The sequence below is a fragment of the Festucalex cinctus genome, chromosome 4 (genome assembly GCF_051991245.1).
Source record: "Festucalex cinctus isolate MCC-2025b chromosome 4, RoL_Fcin_1.0, whole genome shotgun sequence".
NCBI lineage: Eukaryota > Metazoa > Chordata > Actinopteri > Syngnathiformes > Syngnathidae > Festucalex > Festucalex cinctus.
The window spans coordinates 16,815,438-16,827,605 of NC_135414.1; the positions used below are offsets into that span (position 1 = coordinate 16,815,438).

At 38.4% G+C, this 12,168-nt stretch overlaps 1 protein-coding gene across 3 annotated transcripts; it reads right to left on the minus strand.

Moving 5' to 3' along the window:
• Positions 1-1,038: 1,038 nt before the first annotated feature.
• Positions 1,039-10,809, minus strand: LOC144017600 (para-nitrobenzyl esterase). Of its 3 annotated transcripts, none has more exons than XM_077519342.1 (10): positions 10,468-10,809; positions 8,750-9,020; positions 7,529-7,949; positions 7,144-7,251; positions 5,813-6,009; positions 4,821-5,020; positions 4,686-4,744; positions 3,372-3,539; positions 2,229-2,456; positions 1,039-2,012 (listed from the first exon to the last, which is right to left on the minus strand). In XM_077519342.1, exons 2-10 carry the CDS (start codon positions 9,011-9,013, stop codon positions 1,870-1,872), a joined length of 1,788 nt encoding a protein of 595 aa, XP_077375468.1. In that variant the 5' UTR covers positions 9,014-9,020; positions 10,468-10,809; the 3' UTR covers positions 1,039-1,869. The 3 variants fall into 3 exon arrangements, with proteins under 3 accessions (XP_077375468.1, XP_077375466.1, XP_077375467.1); XM_077519340.1 differs by lacking the exon at positions 10,468-10,809 and adding an exon at positions 9,822-10,071 and having other exon boundaries at positions 8,750-9,016; XM_077519341.1 differs by lacking the exon at positions 10,468-10,809 and adding an exon at positions 9,822-10,069.
• Positions 10,810-12,168: the final 1,359 nt, after the last annotated feature.

The window sequence follows — 12,168 nt, forward strand, 5'->3', positions numbered from 1 at the left end:
CCCACAATTACCTCTCAAGCAATTATAAAATTGCTTGTGTACATGTGAAAGTCAGATTTTGACATACATGAACATGTGGCATTATGGCATCAAAGAGAAATGAATTAGGAAAAATACAAAGGAGATGTGCTGTAGTCTTAAAAGCTGAATCTCACCATCACACTGGTCAGCACAAGCTGCAGAATTAGTAAAGCAGACCTAAATTGTGGGAAAATAAAGGTGCTACGTACATTACAAAATGTGATTTATGTCAGCTGCAGCACAGATAACAAGCCTACCTAAAATCTTTTCAAGTGGGCGCAATATTGAGCCGTGGGAAGTCTCATGCCTCAACAGCGGTGATGGTAGCCTTGGTACAAAGATATTATGCAACCTATCTTCAAAAGATGTTTTTTTTTTTTGGGGGGGGGGGCTTGTTTGACCTGTGTTGATATAATCCACAAGGAAATGTGCGTCCAAAACGTGGTCAGTTTCCTCATTCTACATATATACACCTTACACACTGTAAAAAGGTCATCTCACCCGAGTCACCCAAAGGGAAAGGTGAGCGAAGCCCAGCATAAGGTGGGTGCAGATTTATAGTATCTGAAAATACCTGAAGGCTGGTGAAGTGATCCTAACCCATTTAGGGGTGTGTTAGGTTTTGGCAGATTAAAGAGATTTTTTTATTTTTTTTTTTCGGATTTTTTTTTACATGAATCTCTATTTCATCCTCACCTCCAGTGTGCGATCAGCACTGACTTAGGTCTGAGAGTGTTCTGTGACACGAGTTCTGATCCGGTGTTGGACGAGAGGAAAATAGTCCAGCAAGTTGGCTGGGGTCACTTAAATAAACCGTTTTTCTTCTAAAAACAATTTTTGTTCAAAAGAGTGATACATTTGCACACTAAACTCCTTTCTGAAAAAAGTTAGACGCCATCACCGCCGGGCACTATTTTTCTGTTCGTTCGTATCTCTGCGCGTCGCCCTGTAGACAACTGACAGACGCGCTGCAGACAGCTGATCCGCGCGCCTTCCGCCTTTGAAAAAACAAACAACTTGTAGATTAGTGCATATTTTATTTGGTAATAACAGCTTCCGTAACACACTTCACTCGTTTACACAAATACATTAGATTTCAATACATGTTCAATGGTGTTTATTCACAGGAAAGTGCAAATATCCATAATCAATATAAAGGTGAAGAATTAATGCTTAATTAACAGCTGTGTGTGTTTGCTAGTGGCATCTATTTCATAAAAAGGGATCTACTCTGGAATACTTGTTCTTACTAATCTTTACTGCATGACTGATTCCTGTTCCATGTACAGCACTTTGTATATGGTAATGCTTGTTTTAAAGTGCTTTATAAATAAAATTGAGTTGAGTAATTTCTTGTGTGCAAATATAATTGGGTCTTGGTAGCATCTGGCGATGTGTCTGCAGCATGTGTCGCATACATCAGAGGTTGGATGAAGGATTGCTTACTGCACAAGTGAAAATAATACACACTTAAAAAAAATTGTCCACTGCATGTACCAAAAAAAAAAAAGTGCTTAGACAGAAAGTTTGCTTGCTTCCATTGCCAAATAATTGTTCCTTGGGATACTTCAGTTGTTGTTGTTTTTTTAAAATGTATGTCAAACATGTACCCCACAATTGAATGTTGCTTGTTTTATAATACATTTTAAATTAATTATATATATATATTTATATATATATATATATATATATATATATATATATATATATATATATATATATATATATATATATATATATACACATACATACATACATACATACATACATACATACATACATATATATGTACTAACATTTGAGGGACCATCTATCCAGCTATTTTTCTATGAATGCTGATATGTGGGATCAGTTTATCCATGCATAGGCATATAGGCCGTTGTTCTTCCACAACTGACAGCGTGCAGCTGAGTATTCACTGACAGCCAAAAGCTTGCTGGAAAGGAGGGCAGTGGCAGCTGGATAAGCTGACCAAGTATCATCCATCTTACCTGTAAGAGACGGACATTTTAACTTCACCATTCTTCATGTAATAATAAACAAACAGTGTCATCTAGAGTCAATTTCCAAATCCTATTTCCATAAAATGTTTTATTTTTTTATTCTCATGTATTTTAGTGTCAACATCCAGGTGGTCCACTCTACACCACAAATACTGCAATTCTGGGTTAATCACGCAAGACACTGACACAGAATAACAATGTTACCTGTTTTGGCAAAGTTCACAAGATGTTGTGTTACAAGATCTTGGAAACTCTTGTCCTGATCAGAGAGTGGTTTCCCCAGAACTAACTCCAGTCCCCCAAAGAAAGCAATGATATCCAAGCAGTGGAAAGAGAAGCGGCTATGGAATGGCATCAGGGGAATAGTTGTGTTGACTGCTCCAGATGGTGTGTGTGTCACCACATAGCGATAGACAGGACTCTCAAGTGCCGCTGCAGAAACAAGTTACGGATACACCGGTTATGAGCCAGAATATTTGGCATTTTAACCAATATCAGCATTGGCCTTTTTTTTAAAATCCGGTGGCCGATAAGAGACAGACCATCTTCAAATTTGGTAAGTTAACCCGCAGAGAATTATTCATTCAAATTGTCAGTTACCTTTCTCAGAGATGTTGCTGGAACCTGTACTTTTTGTTCGAATTTTAAAACTAAGATGTCTGTTATTGTAAGATAAAAGGGAAAATGTTGGGAAATGAGAATTTTTTTTTGTTATTTTTATTTTGATGCCTGTTATCTTGTGCTACTTGAAAATAAGTACATTTATAATTTTATAAAATTATGACATCATTTGTGATTGGTTTTCTGTAAATTGCCATCAAGATTAGGCGAAACACTGTATATCTGAACTGGAGGAGTATGATTTTACGTTTTGTTTTTGTCCTCAGTTTGAGGCTCTGTCATACGAGAATTATGTATACATACCATAACTAAATAGTGGAAATAAGGGGTAGGGTCATGATAAGCTCCCTGAACTTCTACCTGCTCCTTTTGAGTACCACCTTTGTATAACTTTTGTTGTAACTGTTTTGTTTAACTTGAAAAAATATTTAACATCTGATAAGCTGTTTTATAAACACGCTTAAAGGAATTTAAACCAAGTTAAGTGTTGAAGTGTGTATTCAAAAGGTTGACAAATATTTTCCTATTGTTGTTATCAGCCTCCTCGACTACTAGTAATCTGTCTCGGCCCTGAAAAAAAACCCATACCTGTCTATTCTGTGTCTATTTAATAGGCAATGTGAGGCAGGAATCTTAGGCACGTGCACGCCCTCACCTGCGCACGCACCCACGCACACACACACACACACAAAATATTTTAACTTAATAATTAATAAGACACTTTACCTGCAGCCCTCTGGGCTAGATCATTATTAGGACACGTAACTCTGATGTCAGAAACCATGGTGGTATATGCTCTCTCAGGACAGCGGTCTGTGGTGGGGCAGGGGTCGGAGGGGGGATAAAGCTCTAATGCCGCTTTGGGAAGATTCTCACTAAAAGACTTGAGTTTTTCTGAAAGGAGACAGGTAATGGCACATACATAACAAAATTAACACTCAATGTAAACACATTTCTAAACAGAGGTTCTAGCTCCGACTAAAACCTCGGTCAAGTAGAACCTCCTGTGACTAAAACCAAACTGTGGCAGGTTTTTTACTTTCTGGACCTGGATTACTCACCTCTGCTCATTGATCACCTATCTTGAAAAAGCCTCATGCAACAAATCACATTAATGATAACTAATGTGGACACATATTGCACGCATTACATCATCGCGCCACGCAATAATACAATATATATAACTTCACCCGCCCGCCGCACAATTGCCATTAAAGGCTAAATAAAACTATATTGACAAATGACAAGACAATAACGATAAAAAATAAAAAAGCTAGAAAAATACAGTCTGTTCCAAGCATCTTTGCTATGGAGATAGGGTTTTATCATGCAAGTACAAAAAAGAACTTCAGATATTGACGAATTGACGATGACACAAGATGGTCCTGACTGTTGACGATTGCCGAATGATGGATGCTCAAAATTCATTGACGCGCCCACCTCTGATTAAAATAGCTTCAATGATGGCATTTTTGTGTCGACCACTTTTTCTGGTCGACCTAACCAACTTGGTCGACTTTTATTCCCAGCCCTAATGCTAGAGCACACAGAAGGCTTTGATGCAGCCTCTGAACTGAAGAGAATGCTTGAAGCAATGGTATTTATTTCAGAAACGGCCAGCAGGGGGCAGTAGAGTATAAGAGCCCAACCAGGGCTATGTTGCAAAAAAAAAAAATTCCCCCACTGTTTTAAACAGATTTGTGAATAATGATGAAACTTAGCTATATTCTTATGCTCATTGCTGCAAAACAGAAGCTGATAGAAATATACTTTTTTTCTGATGAAATAAGAGACTCTAATCTTTCTTTTGGTAGGTTCCATGTTTTTATAGCAATAAAACACAATATTATGTGGACCTTGCAAAATCAGTCAAAATCCAGTAAAACGGCTAAGGTTGCTGCTTCAGTGAAAATGGCTGGGAGTGAATGAGTTAAGTATCTGTGTTCACTGTTTGTCAAAAAAATACATTGCTTTCCATCTCACTATTTTACATCGACTTTGACTACATGCTCAAGCTATCTAGCTGCCCAGTGGTCTTACCTGTCACAAGCCACTTGTAGTCCCCCCATGTCCACATGGAGATATTGTTAGATGCTGGACTGCAGATGAAATAGTAGTTTGATCACAGTTACAACAGAGCAATGAATGAGAAACAGGAACAAGGTCAAACTTCACCTGAAGTCCACTTCCTGCTCTGTTGTTCCAATTACAAAGGGAACATCATTGTAGGCTCCTTTTTTTCCCCATATTTCAAAGGGTGACGCTTCAAGGACATATCCATCCACCACTGCAACAGGGCCACAGAAGTGCCCCCTGGTTGGAAGGTCAACCAGGTCATCTGCAGCCCAAGAGGGGTATTGTTGCCATGGGATAGCCTGTCAAAACAGTAAGTAATAAATTATTATTGTTATTTTTTTAAAGACTGTTGAGCGATAAATGCATCTGTGGCTGGCAATAAATGGATGTTGAACTTGAGTCCAAAGGTTATTACCCAAAGAGAAGTCTCAACGTATACTCAATCACGGCTATATGTTGATGTTTTTGTATACATTCAAATATTTAAACGTAGGAAACAGACGACATTTGCTTAAAGCTACTGAATACTGAATATTTGTTCTTGTTTTGGGTTTTTGTAGACACTTGTACTCCTTCATATCATAAGGACTGTTTCTAATTTCAAACGTCTGAGTACTGTGGCAGAGTAGATTATTATAAACTTTGTGCATTATTTGTGCTATTTTAAACTCAACCAAGTCATAAAATTTCAGTGTAATTAATTTAATAAATAGTGGATGTGTTGGTTCTGTATATTTTAATCGATTTATAATTCTTATAGCTCTCTTTTGCAATTTGAAAACAGAGTTGGTATTTGTTTTATACGCATTTCCCCAGATTTCCACACAATAGGTCAGATATAGTAATAATAGTGAACTGTATAATGTATATAATGATTTCATGTTTAAGACATCCTTAGTTTTATAGAGAATCCCTATGATTTTTGACATTTTCTTTTGACATTTTCTATGTGTGGCTTCCAACATAATTTATCATCAATCACTATTTCATGATGCGTTAACCTTGATGGAAACAAACAAATATATATATATATAATATATATATACATAATAATACATACATATATATATATATAGACTGTATATTAGTACCTGTAATATCTGTTTAACAGAGAGACTTCTCAGGCATGAAATGTCCTTGCAGCGTGTGTTGTTCAGAAAAACCAGATTGTCCGACTCAGCCTGTTCCAGGGTGGCATTGTATACGTACGAGCCACTCATATCTACTGCTGCATGGAATAGATTCTTTGCAAGAGGTGACATCATCATGGTCCATACAGAGGTTCCACCTGACAGAGAAGAGAAACATGTCATAACAGGAAGCCTTAATTGAGTGGACTATTTTCGGAGGGTAATTTACAAAAAAAAACACCAACAAAACATGTAACAGTGACAAGAGTTTATTTATGATGCTGGTTGGTAATTATTTTATACATTTACTGTACCTTTATATCAGAAAAAAAATGAAGACATAAACAGGCTTCAAACATTGAATTACAAATTTATTACATCAAGTATGAAAATGGAAGGATGAAAAATGAAAGGCAAGTGGTAATGTTTTGTGGCCTGATTATTGGCTGCTGAAAGCGCGGTACAAACAAGCATTTTTATCAGAGATTTGTAGTACATGAGAGACCCCACACATGATCATAAAAACTCAATGCTTGTGTTTCCACTGAACTTACAGTGCTTATTAGTACTCGAGATGATCAACCCAGCACACCACATTCATAATGATTTACTTTACTGACAACCACGGCCCCAATCATTCTCACTATTGGTCTGGATTAGGGATGAGCCGGCTATCCGTACAATACGAGTATCCGGGATGGATAATTAATTTTTTCCGGATATGAACATAACCCGAGTATTATCCACTCTGACGCACATGTACAGTGAGAGAGCACGTGTGCTCAGGCGGAGCGTGTTCTGTCGGGCTGGGAAAAAAAGTCGACTAAGGTCGACTTTAAAAATAGGTCGACTGGAAAAATTTATGTCGACGCTCCGCCCGGAACCATTTTACAAAATAAATGAAGATAACGTACTATTTGTCTTTTTTTTTTTTTTGCTGATCTGAAAAACGATCTGATCCGTGGCTCAAATCCGTGATCCGATCCGAGACCTGTGTGATCTGTTGCACCGCTAGAACATTGTAATTGGTAGTAGGCTTGTGAACTGTGGTATTTCTGAGGCACTGTAGTGCACGTGCTTCAAAATACACACACTTTGACCTTGGGTTGTTGCATTCCATTAGTTCATCACTAGATGGCACGACACATTGTCCCTTTAAGTGTGATAAGTGTGGGAAAAATAGAAGAAATCTGACATCAGGAAAGGTTCCAATAATTTTTCAAGACACTGTATATATTATGTTGACACTAAGATTGGTCAATGAAAACATTCTAAATGTATTGCTTTCATACCTGAACTCTGCCCAAATATGGTAACTTTCCCAGGATCGCCTCCAAAAATGTGGATGTTTCTTTGTACCCATTTTAATGCAGAAATCTGGTCCATGAAACCATAATTCCCTAAGGAGGAAGAGAAAGGATTCTTAGTGTCCCCTTTTCAAGTCAGAAAGAAAACCAGCTTGAACTAAATTAAGCTACTCCTTTAAAGCTAAGAGAGAATCAGACAGGAAGTTCCCTGTCAACACTATATATTCTTCTAGTGTCTACTTACTCTACCAATCTGTTGCTCCTTAATCCAACACAATGTAAAATAGTGAGCCAGTATTTGACATTGAAAGCTTTCTGACAAGACGCATCTACCAAAACCCATATTTTAAATATAACAAATAAAACTGACCTGATGTGTTTTTGTGAGAACCTTCCCTTAATATCTCCAGTGCCATGAAGCCAAATGCATTGAGTCTGTAGTTGAAGCTGACATATACAATCCCAGTTTCTGCTGCAAGCTTCTCCGTGGGTGAGTAGCCTTGCTCGCCACCACTGAACATGTGTAGGTAGCCTCCATGGATCCAGACCATGACGGGCAGCTTTGAATCTGGCTTCAGCGTTGGTGTCCACACATTGATGAAGAGACAGTCCTCTTGGCCCATCACCTTGCCTTTACTCGACAGCGGTTGCACTTGAGGACACATGCTGCGGAAGCGGCTGGCATCGGTGACGCCATGCCTACAGACTGGGTCGGCAGGAGGTGCCCAACGTAGGTTACCAACTGGCGGAGCGGCATATGGCATACCTTTAAAGGAGTAGGCGCCATTTTTCTGCAAAATGGAGGATTATAATTACATTGTGAATTTATGGAGTCAAAATGGACTTTTGAGCATATTCTGATTGCAATGGTTGCATTTATATTGTTCATTAATTACCATAGGTGGGTGCCTCCATATCTCTGTCGGCTCGTCGTTGATGGAAGCCCACCATCTTGGTGAACTGCCCGACTTTTTCAACAAGTGTTTTATGACGCAAAGTCTCCGAAAGATACTCTGACTGAGAAGGGTGGCTGACTGGTTGTTGTGTATGTGTGACTGCTTGGGTCTGTTAACCGCATACTGTGTATTGCTACAATTCGTCCTTGCTGTGTGGCTTGACTAATCAAAACAAAAGTTTGCCACTCACTTGTAAATATTGTTTCGTGGACCAGTGGACGCATGATTCCCAGCGATGTCAACTGGGTCATCCTGGATCGAGGTTTGGCGTTTGGTGGCTCCCATTAAAGCGGCACGACGTGCTCACTGCTCAGTCTTTGGGCCAGCACCGGCCGGCGAATGCGCACTAACCCGGAAGTAAATTTGGCTAACGTGCGTCTCCGGAGCGCGCGTATACCCCCCACCCCACCCCACCCCTCCCGATTGTCATTAGCTCTCCTAACATGGCAAAAGCAGAACAGAATCACTGGAGTTTGTGCAGGAGATTGGTGCGCGCAAAGTACACTTATCAGGAGCTGCATGAAGATCTCCACTTGCGGATTATGTAAAATTGGCCATTGCTAAGTGGGCACTTACAGACCATCTTCAACCCCCCAAATGATAAATAAAATGATAACCAAAAATGAGAAACTCACATGTCTTCCTCTGTATTCGCCACAATCAATGGTCACTTGGACACGTCCAGGTGGGAGTGTCTGTGCTACATAGCCCAGGTAAGTGGCCAGAACAAGGAGAGCGAGCACCCCAAGGCAGATGAGCAAAATGCAGCGTCTGGAAAGCACCAGGAAGGGACTGATGTAGTGCCTGTGTCGAACATACTGCACCTCCTCTTCATCCTCCTCCTGCACCAGGTAGCGGTACTCTGTCCTTTCAGGGACCTCAAACGCATCCTCATTCATTTTCTATCTAGGACAACACACGGAAAACAGAAAACACAATATTTGTAAATAAATAAATAAACAAACAAATAATCGTGCGTTTGGCATATATTCACTATGACTCCACAAGGGTTCAGCAGCTTCACGCATCGCTGTCAAATTCTTTACCAGCAAAATACATCTATTACTCAAAAAAAGCATTCTTGCAAAGTAGGCAAAGTATTCTTTCTCTGTGTGTCCACTGTACAGGAAGACGGCTTGTGAACGTGCATGGTGCGCTGATGATCCCATTGTGGCTTGTGATTTCCTGTGGGACTATAAAGTGCAAATCATACTGGTAGTTACCTATAAATAAACAATATTACTCTGGGATATTGTTAAAATATGTGAAAAACGCTGCAGTGTAACTCCACGTTCATAACAATGTCTGATAAGGCACAATAGTTGCTTTTGTTTGTTTGTAATGTGCCATGTAAACTTTACAGTAAAAATTGCAGGAAACTGGGCGAGCACTGTTAAGCAACACTTGTTACGTATCCCAAAACTTCCAGGCCATGCGCTCGTCAAAAGAACATACAATTCAAATACGGAAAATATGAAGTTGCAATTGCAAATTTCCTTCACACAGGAAGGATATACTGTATGTGTGTGATTCACCATGTGTGACCATTACAAAAATGTGTGGAACTCTTGTTCAACGAACACAGTTGTCGTGCATAGCCAATGTTTACCAAGTCGCGGCTTCATTTCGTAAACATACTCTGCAATTACACAGCTCTTAAAGTAGCTCACGGAAAATACATTTGAATCTGCATTTTGCTTTGCTTACCATATGCTGAAAAAGGCAACACAAACACAAGTAAAGTCCAAAAACTTGTCAAGTAAGGCTCCTCTTGAAAAGACGAAATCAAGCCATCCTCCACTTTGATTGTCAATGTGTGTTTACATTATGCATTACGGTAAGCCGAAGTCAACGCTTTGCTAAAGCATATTTCAAATTAAAAGCTTAAAAGAAAGGTCGATGTTCTTTTTTTTAAAACAATAAAATAAAACAATTCCTCTGTTATACGCCGTTTTTCCACTTCTGGGAGATAGCTGTTTCCCTTTATACCAAGAGATTCTGGAAAGATGTGTCCGGTTTTATTATGGATCATAATGACTCTAAATATATAGTCTTTCTGGAAAAATGTACTGTTTGGTTTATGTAATAACGAGATTAAACACACATTTTATTTATTTTTTTATTTTTTTTTACAAACGTAATAATTATTTTAACGAAATCTCACGTACACGTAAAGTTGGCCATTCAAAACCATTGTTTTCAGATTTTGAGACGTAAACCAAACAAAACATTAATACTATCTTAAAGCCTACCAAGAAGAAAGCCATGAGGACTGTTTCTTTATGCTCTTTTTTTAAAATGTTTTTATTTAAAATCCCCCGGCTTCTCTTTGTTTTTGTTCCGTCTGTAATACCTTATTCCGAAGGACCCTCACGGGGAAGCAGATGGGCTTAACGCCGGAAGTAGAAGCGAGCCATTCATCGCAAGCTTTTGTTTACCGGCTCGGGTTTCCCCTCTTCCTTTCCTGGGTTGATATGACGATCAGCAGCCTTCGAATCCTTTCAAAATTCCCTCACGCTGTTCGAGAACTTCTTGTGCTATACTCAGTTGTACTAACAACCGTAGGATGTTGAAGTTGTGGCTACAACAACGATGTGTTGAACATGCGCAGAAGAGATGCCTCATGATAACGACCGCAGTATCACAACATTAGCTATGATTTGTTTTTGGTTGGACACGAGTGGCGTTTCTTGCATGAAAAGTTGAGTAGGCAGATGTCACGTGACATCAGTCCTGTATTTTAATGCATGATGGGCCCAGTTAATGTGGCCCCATGGAGTCTAGCAGCTTGGAACATGCGCACTGTGATTTGAGTTGCTCATTCACCTAAACGGCCCTATCGGTCCTGTTTAGAAAGTTAGAGCATGCTTTGTATTATGCATATTTGTTTATAACGAAATTACCTTACAAACATAATTGGTATTTATTTGAATAATATTATTATTATTTATATTATATATATATATATATATATATATATATATATATATATATATTAGGGGTGTTAAAAAAAAATATCGATTCGGCGATATATCGCGATACTACATCGCGCGATTCTCGAATCGATTCAATAATCGGCAGAATCGATTTTTTTTTTTTTTTTTTTTTTTTTTTTTTTTTTTTTTTTTTTAGGATTCACATCTTGAGCATGGAAGAATGTTATATGAACGGAACATTAAGCCTTAATATTTTATTTTAATGCTGTTCAAACATGAAACAGATTACAACCTCTATAAGACTGAAATTTCAGATAAATAAATAATACATTTTCATATAAATCTTACACTCTACAAGCTTACTGATTAGTATTTTCTAAATTTGAATGAAAAAAAATCGCAACAATCGACCTATGAATTCGTATCGGGATTAATCGGTATCGAATCGAATCGTGACCTGTGAATCGTGATACGAATCGAATCGTCAGGTACTAGGCAATTCACACCCCTAATATATATATATATATATATATATATATATATATATATATATATATATATATATATATATATATATATATATTATATAAATTATTAGCTATAAAAAAGACCAACTATGAGCCTGCATAGTGCTCAACAGTGCCATCTGGTGGGGCCCGGCCCCACTGGCCCCAAATGCAGAGACGTCACTGGTGGACACAACACTTTAGTTTTAGTCACACTTGATCGCTGAATACAAGCCGTATTGTCTTAAAATAAGAAAAAATAGTATAACAAAAGGCAACATAATTAACAATGTTTGGTTCTTTAAAACAGTTTTGTGAGTTTGGAAGTTTGTTAGCATTAACATAAACATGCGATAATTTGAACACAGCTATAAAAGATTGTCCTACTATTCAATATTTTGATCATAATGTGCATTAAAGTCTAACAAAGGGAACTCCTTTTTGAATCAAGTCTTCATATTTATGGACTGCATTTCTACCCCCAGATAAGCAAGATGACATGGATCAGCATGAGGAACTGTCCGCAGCAGCAAAGGCGACCTGTGATACCCAAACTCAGGGGTCAGACCCATGGATGGAGGATCACACCTACTCAAGAGAACCCAGCATCAC